Source organism: Macaca thibetana, chromosome 12 (genome assembly GCF_024542745.1).
Source record: "Macaca thibetana thibetana isolate TM-01 chromosome 12, ASM2454274v1, whole genome shotgun sequence".
Lineage (NCBI taxonomy): Eukaryota > Metazoa > Chordata > Mammalia > Primates > Cercopithecidae > Macaca > Macaca thibetana.
In genome coordinates, this window is record NC_065589.1 from 12368892 (window position 1) to 12394350 (window position 25459).

Here is a 25459-nt window from a genome sequence, read left to right on the forward strand (position 1 = left end):
ACAGAGTTGCCGTTTGCTGGAAGCTGCTGCTGTCTAGTGACTCTGACTTCAGCTCTACAGGCCCTCAACCTGCTCCTTTCCTCCGACAATAGTTTGCACTCTTTATGGGTTCTCTAATTATTTTGATCTGTCTCTTTCTCTGCATAGTTTAATCTGTGCTTCCTTCCAACATTGTTGTCATTTGTATTTGCCTCCATTTGTACAATTTTCTCTAACTTTTCTCTCTTGGTTATCCGCTTTCTACATTGTCTTTTACTTTCTCCTTTTCTGTCTGTTTCCTTGGGTTTTACCTTGCCCTCTTAGATGCCTGTAAAATGTCTATAATTTTATATATTTTCCTCACTCTCAAAGATCTCTTCTCCCAGGTTGGAAAAGTTCTTCCATTTATGCAGGGGCTATAAAATCGCATATCCTTTGCTTGTCAGTTCCATCCCAAGGGTCTTCCACATGACTTTTCTCAACTGCAAGCATTCAATCATTCACAAACTTATGTCTGTGTTCCTAATACTTCTGAAAGTAGGCTGAAAACAATCTCCCTGCCTCAATTACCATAACCTGCTGATATTTAGGTTTAATGTGTGTTTAATATCATCACCCAGGCGTTTCTTCTCTGGTGCCCCCAGACTGACTCTGGCATATTCTGTCTCCCTGTATTCTCCATGCAACGATATGGTCTCCACTCAGGGACTCACCTCACCTTGATCCTTTGTCTCTCACAATTTACAAAAAAGCCCAACAGAAAATTGGCATAATTCCATCTGTATGCAGGCGAATGTGAAGAAGGGAAGGTAGGATGGGAGAACGGGAATTTTTTTTTCCATGCCAACTGGAAAACAAAGAAGTACTCAAATATCTAAAAATTTAAATCATAATTACCTTCTCCTTCATCTGGTAGTAGACAGAGCCCCTTCTCTGGTTCTCCTTCATTAGTGATTTGGGGAGTCTTTCGATCCAAGTTCTCTGCAGAGAAACAAGAAACTGACGGACCACAAAGGGTACATGGACACAGACCTCAGTGCGTTCACGCCATCCAAGATGGGCAAACGCTGACAGCCACCCTCGTCTTGTTCCGCCTTTTCTCCATCTTGTTGCATCTCCTCTTTCTCCTTCTCTCTAATTCTCAGTGTCCTCCTCACAGTTCTGCCTCCACACAATTCCCTCCTAGCTGGGCAGCGCTTGGATTGTCTGGTCTTCTCTCCAACTGGCTTCTTCTGATTCCTGTTTCTATCTCTTTTTCCTTTTTTAGTGATATTAAATCTCTTTTCTGTTATTTCTTTAGCTCTTATTCTATATCCATCCTATGCCAAAGGGCAGACTCTATTTCCATGCTGTGTTTCCATGATTTCCCTTCCCTCCCACTAGCATTTTTTTTTCCCCTTAAAGCCTTATATTGGTCCCTGGTCCACTCCTCCGGGAACCTGCAGAACTCCTTGGGCTTCTTTCTGTTCTGACCCTGTGACCCTACCCTGAACCCCCAGCTGGCTTTGCACAGCCATCACCCAGTGACACATCCAGGACACTGGTGCCACTCTTCCTTTTCTACTTTGCCTTTGCGATAATATCTTGCTTGCATTTCTGTGCTTTATTTCCCAGTCTGTAAGACAGACATTTAGCTGTTTGCATACCGATGTTTAAGAGTTTGTGAGGGTAAAAGGAGCTCTTGTGCAATCCAGTCATCTGACTGAGACTGTCAGAAACCTTGTGCACCTGCTCTCCCACCCCATGTTGGCACTCTCATCTTCACCCTTGACACACGTCTCTGCTGCTTGTGCTTCTACCTCTGTCTCTTTGCACTGGAGTCTCTTGGTACTTTTCTTTGTCTTGGTTTCTTTTTCTGGGACTGTTCCTGCCTCCCTCATTTCCCTCCTGCATCCCTGGTCCTCTGCTTTATGTCCTTGCCCCACTTTATACCTATTGAGGCACATGAAGGTGTACACTTATATCTTCATACACCTTCATAGAGCGCTACTCTATGAAGGCAACTGTCCTTCTCTGTGGCTCTCTGGACTTTCCCTTCCAAACGTCTCTCCCTGACTATCTGTCTCTCTCTCCTCCAGTGATGTGCTGTGTCTCCTTCGCACATTCTATCTCTGTTCATCTTTTCTGGCTCTATTTTTCTGGATATCTCTTATCTTGTATCATAGATTATGTTTACATACTTTCTCTCAATAATTTCTCCACTCCTCTGCTTAAGCTTGCTTTATTTGTTAATAAAAGTCTCTTTTTACATTAAACCCTGGTAGAGTCTCTTGGATTCCTAAAAGCCCTTTGGGTTTCCACATTGGACTCAGTCTATGGGACCCCACCCCAACCCGTGCCTGCCTCACAGAACTGGAAGCCTGTAAGGAGTCATCCAGGACACTCCAGGACAAAAGTCACTTCCAAGACAAAAGTCTCCGCATTTCCTTCCTTCTCGGGTCTTAACAAACGCCGGTGTCCGCATGTTCTCACTCATAGGTGGGAACTGAACAATGAGATCACTCGGACTCAGGAAGGGGAACATCACACACCGGGGCCTATCATGGGGAGGGGGGAGGGGGGGGGAGGGATTGCATTGGGAGTTATACCTGATGTAAACGACGAGTTGATGGGTGCAGCACAGCAACATGGCACAAGTATACATATGTAACAAACCTGCATGTTATGCACATGTACCCTACAACTTAAAGTATAATAATAATAAATAAATTAAAAAAAAAAAAAAAAAAAAAAAAAAAAAAAAAAAAAAAAAAAAAAAAAAACGCCGGTGTCACATGTACTTCAGTGTTTCTGGCTCCTCAAAACAACAATAACAGCACTTTCCCTGCCTAAATCTTGAGGTTTCTGAGGGTAAAAACGTAACACTTAAGAGAGTCCTCTAAAGACATACTGCATGATCCAATGACATAATGAAGAGTACTGGTCAAAAATAGCATTTAGTCTCATAAAGAGTGCATCTGAATTCTGTCAATTAGAGGGTAGGATACCATTTCTTTGAAGGCTTTGTCAAGTTTGTGATGAAATGATAAAAAGTATCTACCAGCGGAGGAATGATAAACTTTTTCATTCCCAAAGTAAAAGTGAGAATAGAATTTTAAATTCAAGTAATACTATTGATAGCGATGAAAAATAAAGGCAAAGAGCATTTTCTCCTCCTAGCATATTCTGAGCTGTATTTCCTCATCTGTAAAATAGGATTACCCAATTTGTCAGCCCCCATCTTAAGGTTTTGTGAGGGTATCAGATCTTATTCAGTAAAATATTTTAATGCTTTAGTATTAATAGGCATGAGAATATGAAGGAGAGAACACATTGCCTTGCCTTGACATAATCCAACTACCCTGTGATTATCTAAACACATACTTTCAAACAATAAAACCCATTCTGTTAAACACAGACTTCTATATCAAGATTCCTCCCTGCATTTCCCAAAAGATCCATGTACAGAAAATGTGAAAAATCTCAGATTTAATTGCATCCTTTCACTGTGAAGTATACTTGGAGGAAAGACAATCAGGAAACACAAACTCCAGATTCAACCTCCTGACACTCTGCAGCCCAGGGCCAGAAATCCTCCCCTTCCTTACCTGACCCACATCTTGCTAGGGAGCTAGAGGCTTCCTGGGGCTCTTCTCCATCACACATTTGCGAACAGTCATCACTGCCCTCTGCAGAAAGAAAAGAAATCCCTCAAGAAATTATGAAGAGCAAACTCAATGAAGATGTGAGAAGCTGAAGTATCTCCTAGGTGGGGCTGTCCGCCACCCCGGCCCTCCTGGCCTGTAGGTGGACACACTCCAGTTGCTGTCACCAAGGCTGAGAACCATCCATCAGCTCACTTCCTGCCTGGACTCCGAATTCTCTCTCCTTCTCCCCCTCCCCCTTTCCTCTGCACATTTCCTCTTTCTCTGCCCTGCTTTCCTGCTGCCAGTGGCTCCAGGTGCTTCTCTTTGTTTCCATGTGTTTCTGTCCGCCTTCTCTGTTCCTGTCTCTGCTCCTGACTTTGCTCTTTACTGGCTTTCCCCATCTATTTCCTTGTCACCCCCTTTCTCGTACTGGGCATCAGAAAAGGCATCCTTGGGATGGTGGAAATGAACCAGATAAGAAAGGGGATCAGGAACAGAGTGGGCCAGGGCAACACCACATAGTACAGGGGAAGTGTGGCTCAAGGGCCCACACATAAAAGAAAGATCAGATCATTGCAGCTCCCGAAACAATTGATGCCATTAGTAGAGATGAGACATATGATACGGTCTGGGGCCCCATGAAGGGTGGAAGCCACAGAAATCCACAGGAAGGATAACTCATCTAATCCTGTGCAACAAACATTACCACGTCGAAGGGGAAAATAATGATCTGATTGATATCTTGCAAATAACAATTGTGCTAAAGCAGAGAAAAAGAGTTTGATGAGTACAACAGCACACAGGACATTCATCCCTTTACTGAGAGAGCAAGCCCTGGAGAAAGGGGAGTTTCTGGGTTCAGAGGAGGTGTTGGTTTCCATTTTGGGTGTGTTTAGTTCCTGAAAGACATCACAATGGGGAGGGTCCTGGGATAAATATTTTCAGGCACATGGATGGAAGAGCTTGGAAGTCAGGTCTGCAAAGCAGATATGTACAGGAGAATCATTCCACTACCTGAGCAGATGAGACTGGGGAAAGTGTTCTTACACTCTGAGTGTGCTTTCACGTCACTCTCAACCTCGGGGGACCTGAATCGGAAAACTCACTATTGACAGAGGCGCCCTTTGCTGGGAGCTGCTTGTACATAGTGACTGACTTCAGCTCCGCAGGCCCTCGACCTGCTCCTTTACTTGGAAAACGGTTTTCACTCCTTACAGGTTCTTCAATTATTTTGATCTATCTCTTTCTCTGCATAATTTCTTTGGTGCTTCCTTCCCATATTGTTATTATTGTATTTGCTGCCATTTGCAGAATTTTCTCTAATTTTTCTCCTTGAGGTTATCAACTTTCTATGTGTCTTCTACTTTCTCCTTTTCTGTTGCTTTGGGTTTTATCTTATGCTCCTAGATGCTGGTAAAATATCCCTTATTTTATGTACTTTCCTCATTCTCAAAGTTCTTTTCTCTCAGGTTGGAAAAGATCTTCTGTTTACACAAGGGCTATAGCACCACAGGTCCTTCCCTTGTCAGTGCCATCCCAAGGGTCTCCCGCATGACTTTCTCAATTGCAAGACTTCGGTCTTTCACAAAACATGTCTGTGCTCCAGATCCTTCTGGAATTAGGCTGAAAACATTCTCCCCTGCTTCAGTTGCCATAATCTGCTGTTATGTAGGTTTAATGTGTGTTTAATAACATCACCCAGGCACTTCTCCTCTGGCGCCCCAACCTACCTCTGGTATATTCATTCTTCCTATGTGCCCTATGCAGAAATATGGTCCCCACTCAGGGGCTCAGCTCACCTTGATCCTTTGTCTCTCTCACAGTTTTCAAAAAGGCACAACAGAAAGTTGACACAATTCCATCTGTATGTATGCGAATGTGAAGAAGGGAAAGGTAGGATGGGAGAAAGGGAAACTTTTTTTCCATGCCAACTAGAAAACGAAGATGTACTGAAAAATTTAAAAACTTAAATCAGAATTACCTTCTCTTTCATCTGGTAGACAGAGCCCCTTCTCTGGTTCTCCTTCATTAGTGATTTGGGGAGTCTTTTGATCCAAGTTCTCTGCAGAGAAACAAGAAACTGACAGACCACAGAGTGACGTGGACACAGACCTCAGTGCGTTCACGCCATCCAAGATGGGCAAACGCTGACAGCCACCCTCGTCTTGTTCCGCCTTTTCTCCATCTTGTTGCATCTCCTCTTTCTCCTTCTCTCTAATTCTCAGTGTCCTCCTCACAATTCTGCCTCCACAGTTCCCTCCAAGTTGGGCAGTGCTTGGATTGTCTGGTCTTCTCTTCAACTGGCTTCTCCTGCTTCCTGTTTCTATCTCTTTTTCCTTTTTTAGTGATATGGTATCTCTTTTCTGTTATTTCTTTAGCTCTTATTCTATATTCATGCTATGCCAAAGGGCAGACTCTATTTCCATGCTGTGTTTCCATGATTTCCCTTCCCTCCCACTAGCTTTTTTTTTTCCCCCTTAAAGCCTTATATTGGTCCCTGGTCCACTCCTCCGGGAACCTGCAGAACTCCTTGGGCTTCTTTCTGTTCTGACCCTGTGACCCTGCCCCGAACCCCCAGCTGGCTTTGCACAACCATCACCCAGTGACACATCCAGGACACTGGTGCCCACTCTTCCTTTCTACTTTGCCTTTGCAATAATATCCTGCTTGCATTTCTGTGCTTTATTTCCCAGTCTGTAAGATAGACGTTAGCTGTTTGCATACCGATGTTTAAGAGTTTGTGAGGGTAAAAGGAGCTCTTGTGCAATCCAGTCATCTGACTGAGACTGTCAGAAACCTTGTGCACCTGCTCTCCCACCCCATGTTGGCACTCTCATCTTCACCCTTGACACACGTCTCTGCTGCTTGTGTTTCTACCTCTGTCTCTTGGCACTGGAGTCTCTTGGTACTTTTCTTTGTCTTGGTTTCTTTTTCTGGGAGTGTTCCTGCCTCCCTCATTTCCCTCCTGCATCCCTGGTCCTCTGCTTTATGTCCTTGCCCCACTTTATACCTATTGAGGCACATGAAGGTATACACTTATATCTTCATACACCTTCATAGAGCACTACTCTATGAAGGCAACTGTCCTTCTCTGTGGCTCTCTGGACTTTCCCTTCCAAACGTCTCTCCCTGACTATCTGTCTCTCTCTCTTCCAGTGATGTGCTGTGTCTCCTTCGCACATTCTATCTCTGTTCATCTTTTCTGGCTCTATTTTTCTGGATATCTCTTATCTTGTATCATAGATTATGTTTACATACTTTCTCTCAATAATTTCTCCACTCCTCTGCTTAAGCTTGCTTTATTTGTTAATAAAAGTCTCTTTACATTAAACCCTGGTAGAGTCTCTTGGATTCCTAAAAGCCCTTTGGGTTTCCACATTGGACTCAGTCTATGGGACCCCACCCCAACCCGTGCCTGCCTCACAGAACTGGAAGCCTGTAAGGAGTCATCCAGGACACTCCAGGACAAAAGTCACTTCCAAGACAAAAGTCTCCGCATTTCCTTCCTTCTCGGGTCTTAACAAACGCCGGTGTCACATGTACTTCAGTGTTTCTGGCTCCTCAAAACAACAATAACAGCACTTTCCCTGCCTAAATCTTGAGGTTTCTGAGGGTAAAAACGTAACACTTAAGAGAGTCCTCTAAAGACATACTGCATGATCCAATGACATAATGAAGAGTACTGGTCAAAAATAGCATTTAGTCTCATAAAGAGTGCATCTGAATTCTGTCAATTAGAGGGTAGGATACCATTTCTTTGAAGGCTTTGTCAAGTTTGTGATGAAATGATAAAAAGTATCTACCAGCGGAGGAATGATAAACTTTTTCATTCCCAAAGTAAAAGTGAGAATAGAATTTTAAATTCAAGTAATACTATTGATAGCGATGAAAAATAAAGGCAAAGAGCATTTTCTCCTCCTAGCATATTCTGAGCTGTATTTCCTCATCTGTAAAATAGGATTGCCCAATTTGTCAGCCCCCATCTTAAGGTTTTGTGAGGGTATCAGATCTTATTCAGTAAAATATTTTAATGCTTTAGTATTAATAGGCATGAGAATATGAAGGAGAGAACACATTGCCTTGCCTTGACATAATCCAACTACCCCGTGATTATCTAAACACATACTTTCAAACAATAAAACCCATTCTGTTAAACACAGACTTCTATATCAAGATTCCTCCCTGCATTTCCCAAAAGATCCATGTATAGAAAATGTGAAAAATCTCAGATTTAATTGCATCCTTTCACTGTGAAGTATACTTGGAGGAAAGACAATCAGGAAACACAAACTCCAGATTCAACCTCCTGACACTCTGCAGCCCAGGGCCAGAAATCCTCCCCTTCCTTACCTGACCCACATCTTGCTAGGGAGCTAGAGGCTTCCTGGGGCTCTTCTCCATCACACATTTGCGAACAGTCATCACTGCCCTCTGCAGAAAGAAAAGAAATCCCTCAAGAAATTATGAAGAGAAAACTCAGTGAAGATGTGAGAAGCTGAAGTATCTCCTAGGTGGGGCTGTCCGCCACCCCGGCCCTCCTGGCCTGTAGGTGGACACACTCCAGTTGCTGTCACCAAGGCTGAGAACCATCCATCAGCTCACTTCCTGCCTGGACTCCGAATTCTCTCTCCTTCTCCCCCTCCCCCTTTCCTCTGCACATTTCCTCTTTCTCTGCCCTGCTTTCCTGCTGCCAGTGGCTCCAGGTGCTTCTCTTTGTTTCCATGTGTTTCTGTCCCCCTTCTCTGTTCCTGTCTCTGCTCCTGACTTTGCTCTTTACTGGCTTTCCCCATCTATTTCCTTGTCACCCCCTTTCTCGTACTGGGCATCAGAAAAGGCATCCCTGGGATGGTGGAAATGAACCAGATAAGGAAGGGGATCAGGAACAGAGTGGGCCAGGGCAACACCACATAGTACAGGGGAAGTGTGGCTCAAGGGCCCACACATAAAAGAAAGATCAGATCATTGCAGCTCCCGAAACAATTGATGCCATTAGTAGAGATGAGACATATGATACGGTCTGGGGCCCCATGAAGGGTGGAAGCCACAGAAATCCACAGGAAGGATAACTCATCTAATCCTGTGCAACAAACATTACCACGTCGAAGGGGAAAATAATGATCTGATTGATATCTTGCAAATAACAATTGTGCTAAAGCAGAGAAAAAGAGTCTGATGAGTACAACAGCACACAGGACATTCATCCCTTTACTGAGAGAGCAAACCCTGGAGAAAGGGGAGTTTCTGGGTTCAGAGGAGGTGTTGGTTTCCATTTTGGGTGTGTTTAGTTCCTGAAAGACATCGCAATAGGGAGGGTCCTGGGATAAATATTTTCAGGCACATGGATGGAAGAGCTTGGAAGTCAGGTCTGCAAAGCAGATATGTACAGGAGAATCATTCCACTACCTGAGCAGATGAGACTGGGGAAAGTGTTCTTACACTCTGAGTGTGCTTTCACGTCACTCTCAACCTAGGGGGACCTGAATCGGAAAACTCACTATTGACAGAGGCGCCCTTTGCTGGGAGCTGCTTGTACATAGTGACTGACTTCAGCTCCGCAGGCCCTCGACCTGCTCCTTTACTTGGAAAACAGTTTTCACTCCTTACAGGTTCTTCAATTATTTTGATCTATCTCTTTCTCTGCTTAATTTCTTTGGTGCTTCCTTCCCATATTGTTATTATTGTATTTGCTGCCATTTGCAGAATTTTCTCTAATTTTTCTCCTTGAGGTTATCAACATTCTATGTGTCTTCTACTTTCTCCTTTTCTGTTGCTTTGGGTTTTATCTTATGCTCCTAGATGCTGGTAAAATATCCCTTATTTTATGTACTTTCCTCATTCTCAAAGTTCTTTTCTCTCAGGTTGGAAAAGATCTTCTGTTTACACAAGGGCTATAGCACCACAGGTCCATCCCTTGTCAGTGCCATCCCAAGGGTCTCCCGCATGACTTTCTCAATTGCAAGACTTCGGTCTTTCACAAAACAGGTCTGTGCTCCAGATCCTTCTGGAATTAGGCTGAAAACATTCTCCCCTGCTTCAGTTGCCATAATCTGCTGTTATGTAGGTTTAATGTGTGTTTAATAACATCACCCAGGCACTTCTCCTCTGGCGCCCCAGCCTACCTCTGGTATATTCATTCTTCCTATGTGCCCTATGCAGAAATATGGTCCCCACTCAGGGGCTCAGCTCACCTTGATCCTTTGTCTCTCTCACAGTTTTCAAAAAGGCACAACAGAAAGTTGATATAATTCCATCTGTATGTATGCAAATGTGAAGAAGGGAAGGGTAGGATGGGAGAAAGGGAAACTTTTTTTCCATGCCAACTAGAAAACAAAGATGTACTGAAATATTTAAAAACTTAAATCATAATTACCTTCTTCATCTGGTAGACAGGGCCCCTTCTCTGGTTCTCCTTCATTAGTGATTTGTGGAGTTTTTAGATCAAAGGTCTCTGCAGAGAAACAATAAATTGACAGGCCACAGAGGGTGATGTGGACAGAGACCTCAGTGCGTTCACGCCATCCAAGATGGGCAAACGCTGACAGCCACCCTCGTCTTATTCCGCCTTTTCTCCATCTTGTTGCATCTCCTCTTTCTCCTTCTCTCTAATTCTCAGTGTCCTCCTCACAGTTCTGCCTCCACACATTTCCCTCCAAGTTGGGCAGCGCTTGGATTGTCTGGTCTTCTCTCCAACTGGCTTCTCCTGCTTCCTGTTTCTAAGTCTTTTTTCTTTTTCAGTAATACTGTATCCCTTTTCTGTTATTTCTTTAGCTCTTATTCTATATCCATCCTATGCCAAAGGGCAGACTCTATTTCCATGCTGTGTTTCCATGGTTTCCCTTCCCTCCCACTAGCATTTTTTTTTCCCCTTAAAGCCTTATATTGGTCCCTGGTCCACTCCTCCGGGAACCTACAGAACTCCTTGGGCTTCTTTCTATTCTGACCCTGTGACCCTGCCCTGAACCCCCAGCTGGCTTTGCACAGCCATCACCCAGTGACACATCCAGGACACTGGTGCCCACTCTTCCTTTTCTACTTTGCCTTTGCGATAATATCCTGCTTGCATTTCTGTGCTTTATTTCCCAGTCTGTAAGATAGACGTTTAGCTGTTTGCATACCGATGTTTAAGAGTTTGTGGGGGTAAAAGGAGCTCTTGTGCAATCCAGTCATCTGATAAAGACTGTCAGAAACCCTGTGCACCTGCTCTCCCACCCCATGTTGGCACTCTCATTTTCACCCTTGACGCACGTCTCTGCTGCTTGTGTTTCTACCTCTGTCTCTTGCCGCTGGACTCTCTTGGTACTTTTCCTTGTCTTGGTTTCTTTTTCCGGGACTGTTCCTGCCTTCCTCGTCTCCCTCTTTCTTCCCTGGTGCTGTGCTGTATGTCCTTGCTGCATCTGTCATCCTGTTGCTTTCTAGAACTAGGGATCAAAAAAGGCATATCTGAGAGTATCTGTAATTACCATATGATTTCACTAGATTAGTGAGCGTGATGGAGATTGTAGTGAAACAAGATGACTTTTCCAAGCACAGGGCTAAGCCTTTAGGAAGGCTCAGATGAGAAAAAGTCATCAGAAAATGACAGTGACTAGAAAATCTGTATATAAACCTTGAAGTAATTTCAGGAGAGGCAGACATGAAGCTGGAGCCCTGGGGAAAAAATAGATTTAATCCTTATGGCCCCAAGTAGTTATTGATTTAAAGTAGAAATGTAAGATAAGCCAACTTCCATTTTTGAAAGAGTTGTTTGAGTTGGAAAGAATGGATGTGAGAAGTACAAGATCAGAGGAAAGATGTGAGTCTAGAGGCTGTTGCTCCAGTCCAATAGAGAGATCTTACCAGAGTTTTTGTGTTGGGGTGGAAGGAAATGGACAGGTGAGGTATGTAGAACTCACTAAAAGTCTACTGGATGTTGATGGGGTGCTTAAGTTGAGGGAGGTGGGGAGAGTCATGAGTGGCTCCTAGGTTTCTGCTTGAAGAAGGGAGTAATAGTGTTTCATCCTGAGATAGGGAACACTGGGAGAGAAGTCAGATCTGTGTCAGGAAAGATGGTATGTACAATCTTGGAGGTGTCTTGTATTGAGGTTCTTGAAAAACATCCAAATGAAGAGGTCTTTCAAATATCTTCGTGAACGTATTCAGGTACTCAGATGAATGAACTTAGAAGATAAATCTGGACATCTGTGTTTTGAAATCATTAAGTTATAGATGGGAGAGACATGAAAGCCTCAGGGAGAGGCTGACTGCTTCTGAGGACATTACAGGTGCCATTTTGATAGCTTGGGAACACCCTCGTGAAAACTCACTGCTAACATGTCTCATTCTTGGGCCAGAAATTATTTCTGTCTAGTGAATCTTCTCTCCACCCCTACAATGTCCCACATTGTTCCCCATCTCTTGCAAGCAGTTTTCACTCTCTGCTAACTTTTCACTTATTCTCCTTTCTCTTTTTCTCTGTGTATAACTTTTATGCCTCTCCTCCACCGTCTCTGTCTTCGAGCATTTTTCTTCTCTCTGTTCCTCTCATAATATTTTCTCCACCTTTTAAGTCCTGTGCCTTATTTAATAATCAAGTTTACCTCCTTTCTTCCATGGTGCTCATTTCCATGCCTATATCTGTTCTCTCTAATTAGCTTTCTGTTCCTAATTTTTCAATTTCAATTTAATTTTAATTTAAATTTCAGTCTTTCTGTATATTCTGTCTTATTTTTCTCCCATACCATCAAAGGTCTCATCTTTTGCCATTAACAAAGGGGCAGGGACTCTTCCCTTTGTGAAGCTCATTTCAACAGTTTTTCACTGAGTTTTCTATATTGCAATATACTCATTATATCCATGCTCTTGGCATAACCTTGAGAAAATAAGTTGAAAATTATCTCCCCTTCCTTATAACCCAATGTGGTATTATTACCCAAATATTACCCAACATGGTAATATTTGAATCCCATGACTATTTAGGTAAAACTGGCAGTCACTCAGATCTCTCTTTATTTAATGATTCAATCTATATTTTCCTTTCCCTCTCTCTTTCCCTATGTCCTATATGCAGGAAAGCCCCAACCAGTCTGAGATCATCCTTCTTTTGCTACTTGTCTCTCTCAAGGAAAGCAGGAAGAAGCTGGGCATAGACTGTCTGTGTCTGTATGTGGGGAGGGATGCATGGATGAATGGATGGCTGGCTGGCTGGATGGATGGATGAATATATGAATAGATGGATGGATATATGGATGAATACACGAATAGATGGGGGAATGGGAAGGGAGATGAAAGAGTAGGTGTTTTTGTATGTTGACAGAATAACAAAGCTTTAATTTAAATCCTAATTACCTTCCGTATCATAAGGCAGTAATGTGGGCATTTCATCTGATTCTCCTTCATCTGTTTGTATAGCAAGTTCACAGGACACTGCGGAGCGAAAGAGGAACATGACAGACAATTGACAGTGACCTGGACACCTACCTGGATCCATGCTGAGCTCTAATGTTCAGGTGTAGAACTGCTCCCTGGGGATAAAGGTATCTTTGCACCAAACAAGAATGGCTCCACTTCTTCTAGCACCTTGTCGGGCCCCTTTCCCCTCTCTCTTCTTCTCTTTTTTCTCCCTCTAACCCTTTCTTTACACATTGCTGCGTCTGCACCATAAACCAACTCCAAGATCTCTTTGACTTGACTTCCTCTTCCTGACTTCCACCATTTCTTTGCATTTCTGTCTCTTTCCTCCTTCATGATGTTTGTTACCTCTTTGCCCCATTATATCCCTATTCATTCTTCTAACTTTGTCACTTCCACTTTGTCTCTTCTGTAGACAGTATTTCATCATTCCCAAATAATCCTTGGCAAGTAAGTTTAAAATTCCCTCTCTTTTCCCAAACCCCATCCGGGTAGTATTTAGATTCCATATTCATGTAGATAAAATTGGGCCCACTTAGGCAATACCATTTGGTGCCTCTAATCAGAGTAATTTTTATTACTCTGTACACTTAAGCTCTCTGCCCAGGAGCCCCTCTACTAAAGGACTTAGCCGTCCTTTACCTCCTGCCTCCCACACACCTGGGGAAAACAACCACAGGCTGAATGAAAGTGTGTTACAGGGGTGGTGGTGGAGAGAGAAGGAAGTGTTGCTTGCCTAGAGAGAGGCCAACTAATTTAATGAGATAATTGGTCATTTAAATCATAATTACCTCCCCCACCTGGTAGTAGACTGGGTGCATCTTCTGCGTCTCCTCCATCAGCATTTGGGAGGGCTAATTGCTCACAAGACTCTGAAGAGAAACCTGGAAATAAATAACAAGGCACAGTGATGACAGCACAGACCTCAGGATGTTCCTGCTGAATCCTGGTGTTCAGCACTCAAGTGAGCTTCTCTTTGCAAAAAAAGCACCATTGCTCCAAGGACCTCGCCTGAGCCCCACCACAGCCTTGCTCTGCCTGTTTTCCTTCTGGTCATCTCTCTGCCACCTCCTTTCTCCTTCTCATTTTTTGGTCGTCACATGCTCTTGCTTCTGCACCATGAAGCACTGACCATCTCCTTGACTCCCTGGGATTTCCTCTCTTTTTCTTTTCTGTTGATCTTCAATGCCCTCCATCACATTTTCCTACTTGTGTCTCCATTTTTCTTTCTGGTTCTCTTCTTCTGGATTTCTTGCATCCGCACGGCAGGTTCCAATCTTACCATTTCTCTTTGCTTTCCCCTGCTCTGGCCATGGAAATGCTTTTGTTGAATAAGAGTCTCTTTGCACCAGGCCCTAGCCCACTCCCCTAAGAACCTGCAGGTCTCCTTGGGTCTCCTGTGTGAACTCCGATCCATGACCCTGGCTACCCTGATTTCTGTCAAACTCACACAACCATCACTGCAGTGAGTCAGCTGGAATGTGGGTCATGTTCTTGCTTGACTAATTTGACCTGGTAAAAGACCTTACACCTTTCTATGCTTCTACTTCTACTTTATTTAGCTATAAAATAGAAATAAGCAAAAGTTTATCCATCTAAATTCATAAGCTGTGGTGACAAAATGACATCTTGTTTGCCAAAATTCTTTGAACAGTAACTATGTAAGATAGTAACACAATGGAAAATATTTGGCAAAAATTATCATTTAGTTTTTTGAGTAGTTGGTCTGATGGAACATGTTTCTTATGAAGGCTTTCTATAGTGAGGGACAAAATAATAATAGTAACAAATAACAATAGTTTTTATTCTCTAGAGAAAATAAATGGTGGGTAGGTATAATCAAGTTTTTATTGTTAGTAGACATGAAAGACATCATCCTTCTCTAGCATATTTCTACTATAACATACACTTAGAAACATTTAGCAGAATTATGGGATCTGAGGACAAAATGGATCTTTTGCCTGTGGAATGTGCTCAGAGTAAAATGCATCAGGAAACACCAGCTCTGAATTCCACCTCCTGACACCCTGAAGGTCAGGAAGAGCAAGTCACCCCTTCCTTACCTGGCTCACACCTTGGTGAGGAGCTCAAGGCTTCCTGAGGCACTGCTACATCACCCATTTCATGATCGGCATTGCTGTTCTCTGCAGAAAGGAATGAAATCCCTCAGATGTCTTGATTTACGGTCAAGAAGGCATCAAAACAAGAAAATAAATAATGAGAAAACTAAGAAAGCCTGATACACTGGAAGGTCCCCACTCCCCAAACAACCTGACCTGAGGATTAAGTCCTTCAGTAACCTTCACCAGAGGCTGAGAATAATTCATCCATTGCGGGGGAATCTTCCTTTCCTTACGCCTTCTTCTCTTTCACATTTTCTCACTCATGTCTTTCCATCTGTTTCTGTACATTTCCTCAATCTCTGCCTCTGTTTTTTTCAGCGGATGTTTCTTGGAGCCTCTCTTTCCTAGATGCATTTCTCTCTTCTCTGCTCCTGCAAATTTTTCTCTTGCTTTCTCTGATACCACTCTTTCTCTCCCATCCTTAGCCTCTCAGTTGTGCCTTTCTAGCTTTCTCTAAAGAAAGACCTCCCTTTGATCACATATTCTAAGTAGGATTTAGCTGGATTGGAGAAGGATAAATGGAGAATAGTGGGACAGGAAAACAATTCTAAATAAGGTAGCAAAGAGAAAACATAGGGAAAGGCTCAGTTTGAAAGAAAGATTTAACGATTGAAATTATTGGGGGAAATTTTATTCTACCTTGAAATAATACTTCGAGAGGCAGGTGATTAAGCTGGAGAAGTAAGCAGGTGGATCATTGTGGATGCCTTTGGATTTTACTTAAAAACCCATTTATTTAATCCTTAGTGTATTAAGGAGGTAAGTAGGAAAATGATACAACCTAAGGTGCATTTTAAAATATCCCATCTAGTTGAAGTGCAAATAACACATTTGATGGAAGCAAGATTAGAGGGAGGAGATGAGCAAAGGATGTTGCCCTGAGAATCATGAGAGTGATGGAGATCTGGACCAGAGACCTGGTCTTGGGGATGCAAAGATGGACAGGCCAGGGGCAACCTGAAGATGAAATGATTACATTGGCTGCATAACTGGCATGTATTTGAGGGCAAGGGAGGAGTCATCCATGATGACTTGACTAGGTTTCCAACTTGAAAAACCATGGTACAATAGTGATCCATCTCTGGGAGAAAGAGTGCTGTGGAGGAGTTAGATCTAACTTGAGCAATGAAGATGTTGCTTTTAGTTCTCAAAGTACCAAGTTTAAGGTTCTTGAAAAAATTCAAGTGTAGATGTCTGTCCGACCCATGAGTAAAGGTCCTCGGGTCCGTGAATAAATGTACTCTAAAGATAATTTAGAGCGAAGATTTGTGCTTGGGAATCATTAGACTATTCTGGGAGAGGCCTATTGAAATCTGAGTATGATGTAAGTGCCACTTTGATGTGAGAAGAGTTCAATCTGAAAACTTATGGTTCATGGAGCCAACCCTTGTAAAGTTGCTGATATCCAGTGCTCTTACCTCAAACCTACACTGTCCCAGTCTGCTTCTCTCTCCCTTTTATCCACTTTTCACTCTCAAGTGATTTTACACCCTTTTTTTCTTAACTGTTTATCTACATAGTTGCCTCTGTACCTCTTCATTTTCCCCATTTCTTGGTATTTATTTTCCTCTCATCTTTCTTTTTCCATATACTTCTCTCTCCATTTTCACCTCTGATCCTTGGCAGATGTTTCAGTTTACGTTTTCTCTGCTGTGTCTTATACTTCCTCTCTTTCCATTTCTGTTTCTCTCATTTCACTTTGATCTTCTATCTGTCAACATTATTTCAGTTTTGTCTCCCTGCGCAATTCTATCTTTCAGGCTACCCTGTCTCTCCATATCAAAAACTCCCCTCTTGGACTGTGACCACAGTACTAGGGACCCCTAACTGGCCAACTCTGTAAGGAACATCTCTCACCTGAATCTGATATGGCTTAGGTTATTTCTGAGTTTCTCTTAATAGTTCTATGAAATTAATTAAAAATAATCCCCTTATCTCAACCTGGGAGGGTAGGGAGGGTAGGATTTTTATGTTCCCTTAGAAGATGGAATCCATTCATGTAATTTGTCATGTATTATTCTCTGTCTACCTTTCCCATTTTCTCTTTTTATATTCTCCACCAATGGAGACTCCATCTATTCAAGAGATCAGATCTCCTTTTTCATTGGTTCTCTCACACCTGCTGGCAGATAAGGGCAGGTACATGCCTGTGTGAGGGGAAGAGTACTGGGAGATAACAGGGGGCTAAGATAGGAGAGAAAATACAAGCTTTGCCTCCATGAAGACAAGGAAGCAAAGCTTTAATAAGGGCATTGATCAGTTAAATGATAGTTACCTTGTTTACCATATGGTAGTAATCTGGGTCTGTCTTCTAACTCGTTTGCATTATTCATTTGGAGAGGTGGGTGTTCATAGCATACTGAGGAAAACAATGTGAAAATTACCAAACTCAGACAGCAACCAGAGGAGAGACCTCAGTGTGCTTAAGCTGAATTTGATGTCCAAGCCCCAGGATCTCCTGCCCCCGAGGTCCAACAGAGCCTTGTTCCCCTTTTTTTAATTGAGATGCACATATCTTAAGTGTAAATCATTGTGAAACCAACATCCCAGTCAAGATTCAGAACATTTCCACCATCCCAGAAAATTGCTTTGTGCTTAAGACACCACTGTTCTGGTTCCTATCACCAGCAATGGCTCCTTCCTTTCTGGCACTGTACTTGTCTGTATTGTCTGTACTTATACTCATATAAATAGGATCATGCAGTATGTACTCTTAGAACTTGCTTATTTTGCTCAATATGATGTTTTTGAGATTTATCTATGTTGCTCTGTGTGATAACAGTTCATTCTTTTTATTGCTGAATAGTATTATACTCTATAAATTAGTCATAGTTTATCTACTCTCCTGTTGATGAGCATTTGGGTTGGTTCCAGATTTTAGTTATTATGAATAAAGCTGCCATAAACATTCTTATACAAATCTTTGGATGAACATATTTTTATTTCTGTCATGTAAATACCTAGGAGTGAAATGGCCAAGATCATAGGTTAGATTTAACTTTACAGGAAATTGCCAGGCACTTTCCCAAAGTGTTCGCTATCATTTTACTTTCCTACCAGCAAGGGATGGGCGGTCCAATTGTTCCACATTCTCATCTGCGCTTGGTATTGTCAGTCTTTTTAATTTTAGCAATTCTAGTGAGTGGATGATATCTCACTATGACTTTAATTTGCATTTCCCTCATGATTAATAATGTCATACACTTTATGTTCTTGCTGGACATTTTGTATCTCCTGTTCTGAAATGTCTGTTCAAATCGTTTGTCCATTTTTTGAATTGGTGATGTGTCCTTTTATCATTCATTTATTGGAGTTATTCATATTTTGTGAGTACAATCCTTTGTTAGATATGTGTATTGGAAATATTTTCTCCCAGTCTATGGTTTGTTTTTTCCTTTTCTTAATGGTGACTTTGGATGCGTAGTTTTTAATTTGGTGACACATAACTTACCAAGTTTTTCTTTTATGATCCATGTTTTTTTGTGTCCTTTATAGCAAATTACTGCCTACTCTCAGTTTGCAAAGACACAGTCTCATGTTTTCTTCTAGAAGCTTTATACTTGTAGTGCTAACTTGTAGATTTGTAATCCAACTTGAATTATATTTTGTGGATGTTGTGTAGTATAAGCAGAGGTTTATTTTTCTTTTTTTTTTTTTTCAATCTTTTTACAATTCATTCTACTTTTGCCCATTTCTCCAATTTCTACTCATAGTCTGAGGCAGTGGGCAGTGGTGAGCCTCAGGTGCCTGTCACCTGGAAGGTGCCAGATACTAACATATGAGATGTGGATACTGGGGCCAGGGGGATCCCCACAGTCCACAGAGAGAATCAGAGCCCCTGAGATGTGGGCAGTAGAAGTAACATCATTCCCTTCATTGCCACAGCCTGGAACACCCTGGTTAAAATACAAATATTGACTCAAAATTTGTGCCTACGTACAGTTGGCTTGGGATCCATGGATTCACCCAACCTCAGATTGAAAATATGGGAAAAAATTAAAAATAATAAAAGGCCAGGCATGGTGGCTCATGTCTATAATCCCAGCATTTGGGGAAGCCAAGGCAGGCAGATCACCTGAGGTCAGGGTTTCAAGACCAGCCTTGCCAACATGGTGAAACCCTGTCTCTACCAAAAATACAAAAAAATTAGCCAGGTGTGGTGGTGGGTGACTGTAATCCCAGCTACTCAGAAGGCTGAGGCAGGAAAATCACTTGAACCCAGGAGATGGGGGTTGCAGTAGCCAAGATCACGCCACTGCACTCCAGCCTGGGTGATAGAGTGAACTCCGTCTCAAAAAATAAATAAATAAAATAACAATACAAATTTAATAACTATTTACATAGCATTTAGATTGTATTAGGTATTGTAATCTAGAGATGATTTAAAGTATACTGGTGCATGTGCATAGGCTATACACAAATACTATGCCATTTCATATAAGGGACTTGAGCATCCAGGACTGAGGGTGGTGGGTATTCCTGAAACCAATCCCTCATGGATACCAAAGGAGGCATGCACAGTATTTGATTTCCTCTAGACCTTTCTCTGACTTGGATGTACCATAATATGAAAACGAGATACCTCTTTTTTGAATCAAGGTATAGTATTCACAAATCAACACATCCCATTCTTCATACTGACTTATTTTACTTTTCCCGTTTAAATGCCCGTTATTGCTTCGTTATTTTCCAAAAACTAAACTCCAGATTCCCTAGCACAGGGTGTCAAGCCCTCCAGAATCCACTCCAAGTTCTTTCTCCAGAATCGGCTCCCAAACCTTCCCTCCCACACTCTGCAATTCAACCACAAGGTTCTGAAAGGCCCCCACCAACCCCCTTTTCTGTCTTCAGAGTTTTCATATGCAGCTCCTCCTCAGTGTACCAGTATGTACTGGGCTCTCTTCGTGACTTCTCCAGTCTTCGTTTGGAGAAACGAGTTGACACAGGACTGCACTGAATGATAAATTTTCTAATACAAAGAAAATTGTTTTATCTTTGAATGTATCTGCAAATATCAGAGAAGGTTTCCTCCTTTCCTATGAAAAGGCTTCACTCATGTCTTCCTTGAAAAAAATGGAGACTTCAACCCTATGTTTTACAGCATCAAAATCAAGTCCTGGCTGAGCAACCATTTGCAGGATTACTTGGTTAACATCTATCACTCCCACTATATGTAAACTCCATAAGGACACGGAACATGTGTGTTTTTTCATCATTATATTCCCCCTGGGCTTGGCATGTAATAGTCACTCAGTCAAACATTTGTCAAATATGAATGAAGAGTGAATGAATTAATTAATTAATGAAATGGGCTTGAATCCCCCAAAGCTGTTGAGAGCTATAGTTACCATTTTGGAAGCTTCTATAAATCTCGTTTAAATCAGGATAGGCCATCAGGTTAATCCTGCTGAACAATGCTTCCAGATGTGACCAGCCAAACGTCTTCTCCAGTTCACTGAGTACACAATACATCACTCTTGTCACTGGGACCAGGTTTCTAAAAGCTTCTTGAAAATGCTTAAAAATATTAAATGGAGAATTATGTAGTTAGAGATTTATGGGTTCCAAAAGACTCTTAGGTGGTAGATAGAACATCTGTTCTCTTGTGAAATGCTAGAATTTTGCATATATTTGGATGACTTCTTAAATGTCCTCCACCATAAAAATACAGTCTTAATTTTTTGAACCTGACTCTCTGACATTGTTGTACACTTAAGAGGAGAGAGTTATTTTAAATAATAAATGTGGGTTCAAAGTTGAATGTTATGTGTGGCTTTAGAGCCTGGCCAGGTTATTTCAGGAGTGGCCTTAACAAGGCTGTTCTGTTATGTGGATGATAACCACTACTAGGATTGGCCTGGCCTGACAGAGCTCCAGGAAACCAATCAACCAGCCCCCTACTGTGACTCCTGATCAAAGGGCACAGAAAATTCACAAAGACAAGAAGAAGGCTTGTCCTCAGTATCCCTAAAGGCATCCACTGCTAACATTAACTTGCATTCTAGGGCTCTAGAAATGTCCAAAGATCAAACAATGATTTGGAGAGACAGTAGCAAGCATCTGCTTCCAAATGTAAAATAACATGACACAACTTCCCTGTGAGTTTCAAAAAAATCTCTGTTTCAAGTGTTTCAATAAGTAGGCTTTGCAGTGAAACGCTGCCTAGCTCACTTATTTACTTTAACTATGGCTACCATTAGTAGATTGCATACATGCACCTAGGATGATCTGCACCCATGCAGCATTCCCATTCTCTCTGCTGCCCACCTCCCTCACTGTGGCCCTCCCCCAACATTTACTACAGAAGAAGGAAGGTTTTCTGTGATGCCTGCTTCTCCTGTCACCTCCTAACCTACAGGATGATGAAGGTCCCCATTCACAGGAGGCCCTTTAGCCTGTTCATTGCATCTTGAAGTTTGGCATAATTGAGTATGGACCTGGTTTACCATCATTTGGAAATTCTTACTTACTTCATACATCTGCTCAGAGATGAAGGAGCGGTCTCGGAGGCCCATAAGGAAAGGAAATGGTCTTGTTATTGCACTTGCAATCTCTACCTTGTGTTCTCTGAAGAACCTGAAAATGGGCTCAGGGCAAACCTGCTCCTGCAGGTTCTGATCCTCTGTGTTCTGTATATCTGTGACCATTCTAAGAAACAAAGATACAACGTGGAAATAGATACTGAGTTTCCAAGAGGTTTGTGGTGGCTAGAAGATTTTAGACATGAAGGATGGCCAATGGAGAGCCAACATGTGTAAAATAGGCTTTCTTGTGGGGAAATCAGAATGAATGAAATTTATTTATTTTGGGAAAAATCAAGGTGGAAAAGATGAAAACAGTGAACTTATTAAAGACTTAAATGTTAGATCTAAAACCATAAAAATCCTAGAAGAAAACCTAAGCAATACCATTCAGGACATGGGCATGGGCAAGGACTTCATGTCTAAAACACCAAAAGCAATGGCAACAAAAGCCAAAATTGACAAATGGGATCTAATTAATCTAAAGAGCTTCTGCACAGCAAAAGAAACTACCATCAGAGTGAACAGGCAACCTACAGAATGGGAGAACATTTTTGCAATCTACTCATCTGACAAAGGGCTAATATCCAGAACCTACAAAGAACCCAAACAAATTTACAAGAAAAAAGCAAACAATCCCATCAAAAAGTGGGCAAAGGATGTGAACAGACACTTCTCAAAATAAGGCATTTATGCAGTCAACAGACACATGAAAAAATGCTCATCACCACTGACCATCAGAGAAATACAAATCAAAACCACAATGAGATACCATTTCATACCAGTTAGAATGACGATCATTAAAAAGTCAGGAAACAACAGGTGCTGGAGAGGATGTGGAGAAACAGGAACACTTTTACACTGTTGGTGGGACTGTAAACTAGTTCAACCATTGTGGAAGACAGTGTGGCGATTCCTCAAGGATCTAGAACTAGAAATACCATTTGACCCAGCCATCACATTACTGGGTATATACCCAAATAATTATTGCAGCCATAAAATGGATGCTGCGGTAATTAATTTTATATGCCAACTTGGACGGTTTTTTTGGAAAAGATTAACATTTAAATTAGTGAATTTGGAGTAGGGCAGATTGCCTTCCATCGTGTGGGTGGGGCTTGTCCAACCAATTGAAAGCCTAAATAGAACCAAAAGACCAGTGTCCCCAAGAAAGTAAGAATCCTCTAGTAGACTGCATTCAGACTGGAGCTGCACCATCAGCTCTCCTGGGTCTCCAACCAGCAGGCCCACACTACAGATTTTGGACTTGTCAGCCTTCGTAACTGCAAGAGCCAATTCCTTATAACAAATCTCTTTCTCTCTATATACACATCCTACTGGTTCTGTTTCTCTGGAGAACTTTAACTTACAGAGAAAGAAATAAAAATCTGGCTGAGATATTACAGAACTCAACACTGAACTGCAAGTCTTCTTAGTTAACAACAAAGAGAGGAAATCTCAGGAGTCATAAAGGAGATGTATCTCCTCCATCTGTAACTGTAGAGGGAGGGTGGTATTCTCCATCACAAAATTGGTTCAAAGACTCTCATCTGGTAAGGTTTGATTAAGAATAGTCACAATAAGGCTGGGCGCGTAGCTCACGCCTGTAATTCTAGCACTTTGGGAGGCTGAGGCAGGCGGATCATGAGGTCAGGAGATGGAGACCATCCTGGCTAACACGGTGAAACCCCGTCTCTACTAAAAATACAAAAAATTAGCCTGGCGTGGTGGCGGGCGCCTGTAATCCCAGCTACTCGGGAGGCTGAGCCAGGAGACTGGTGTGAACCCAGGAGGCGGAGCTTGCAGTGAGCCGAGATCGTGCCACTGCACTCCAGCCTGGGCGACAGAGTGAGACTCTGTCTCAACAAAAAAAAAAAAAAAAAAAAAAAAATAGTCACAAGAAAATGACTCTTTCTCTGGTCCAACATGGAGATTTGTGTGAATATGCAAAACTAGGACACACTGATCTATCTACACTTGGAGACCTGGGAAACTAATTTTTACTCACAAAAGTTTGTAGTTCTGATTCTTACTTGCTAAATTGTTCTCCTTGCTAATAGGCCTTAACATATTTATCTGCATTTTTAAACGGTATGAAGACTTACAGATTTTGATGCAGAGATGAAAATCAAGAGATTGTTCCAGAGGCGAAATTAAAAACGGTTTGCTCTACGATGCAGAACACCCACAATCAGGCAGAAGAGTGGAGGTTTCTTCTTAAGAAAAATATAAATGACTCAGAGAGAAGGACTTCAGGCATTTGGTATTTGCTCAGTGAAGCCCACAAACTTACAAGCCCATCTCATTAAATGGAGTTTCAAGTTTGCTTTTCAGCATCTTGCTGGTAAGCATGAACAGACTACAACAGACCACAGCATGTGTGGAAACCTACAACATTAAGGAGTAAACCAAGAAAAGCAAAAGGCAAAGAAGTACCCTAGCAGAAATAGGGATGTTTCAGGGAACAAAAGAGAATTTCTAAACAACAAATATTATCATACAAAAAGAGAATATATTGTACCAAAAATTCCATGCAGAAAAGAAACAACCAGAAAATAAAACAGAGACCTTGGAAATTCAAAATTTCCCAGAACAAATGGGGAAAAGCCCTAAAGGGAAAAATAGATAAATTTGAAAAGCTAAATGTCTAAAATAATGATGCGAGCCTATAAGCCTAGAGGTAAGAGGAAACTACTAAAAAAAAAAAAAAAAAAAAAGTGTATACCCATCCAATTCTTGAGAATGGGTCCAAAAAAATTAAAATGGAAAGATGTATACCTTGTTCAATGATTCGTGTATGAGGGCAGAATCAATACTTAGACAGACAAGGACTCAAAAAATATTTTGCTCATGCACCTTCTGTGTTGGTCACACATTTTTCAATGTTCTTTTCTTCTGGGCCAAGGTAAGATTGTACCTCCTTTGGAGCAATGGGAATCACTCCAGCAGAAGAGCTCAGAGCCAGCACCTGGTTAGGCACGCTCTCTGTTCCTCTACCACAGTGACTGTCATTTCAGATGGGGTGGCTGCTCCTCAGCCAGAGACAGAGTCCAGGATGAGGGTCCTCTGAGCAGAGGCCTGGTGACCCGTTGAGATTTGGGAGTTGTTTGTTCCTATAGAGCACCCTACTCCATTTTTACTGACACTGTGTGGGACAAATTATTTGATGAAGTACTACAATTAACAGAATCAAGAAATCAGTATCCATAAAGTATTGTTGTAAAGGAACTGAAAGCATCACTAAAAACCAGTTAAAATCCTGATGTCTCAAATTTATAAATTATCTTAGAACAGTAATTCTCAAAGTGGGGTTTAGAGACTCCCTAGGATTGTGCAAGACCCTTTCAGGTGTCACCAAGGTAAAACTCTTCTCATAATAACATATTATTTTCCCTTTTTCTTTCTCATTCTTTCATGAACATACAATGAAATTTTTCAGAGGCTAAATGTCCTGTGATGTCACAACAGATTGAACGCAGAAGCAGATAGGAGAGTCTAGCTGCCTTCTACTGATATTTAAAAGATGCATAAAAATGTAAAGCAATGCTAATCCTCTGGCTAATTTATTTCTATTTTGAAAAGTTCTATTATTTTTCGTAAAAATACATCACTTATATTCACGGGTAATAAATTCACTACTATTATTTCTAAATGAATAAATACATATTTTAAGTGTTCAAAGTTTTAATTTCTAATATGGTAAATAGCAACAGATATAACCCAATAAACAAAAGCCAATTCTTCGGGGTTCTCGATAATTTTTAAAAATACAAAAATATCCTGAATCCAAATATTTGAGAAGGACTGTTCTAAAAAGACAGGA

General features: G+C 41.7%; 1 protein-coding gene across 1 annotated transcript in view; it reads right to left on the reverse strand.

Annotated features, from left to right (window-relative positions):
- The window catches only part of SP140 (SP140 nuclear body protein), a 95540-nt gene that overhangs the window by 62266 nt on the left and 7815 nt on the right, over positions 1-25459 (reverse strand). The window contains exons 2-13 of the mRNA XM_050751203.1: positions 21586-21763; positions 20464-20632; positions 17391-17474; positions 15056-15136; positions 13784-13876; positions 12930-13007; positions 10874-11023; positions 9976-10053; positions 7956-8036; positions 5587-5667; positions 3567-3647; positions 877-960 (exon numbers count right to left, since the gene is read on the reverse strand). Coding sequence (XP_050607160.1) covers positions 877-960; positions 3567-3647; positions 5587-5667; positions 7956-8036; positions 9976-10053; positions 10874-11023; positions 12930-13007; positions 13784-13876; positions 15056-15136; positions 17391-17474; positions 20464-20632; positions 21586-21763 — 1238 coding nt within the window. The remainder of the gene's footprint in view (positions 1-876; positions 961-3566; positions 3648-5586; positions 5668-7955; positions 8037-9975; positions 10054-10873; positions 11024-12929; positions 13008-13783; positions 13877-15055; positions 15137-17390; positions 17475-20463; positions 20633-21585; positions 21764-25459) is intronic.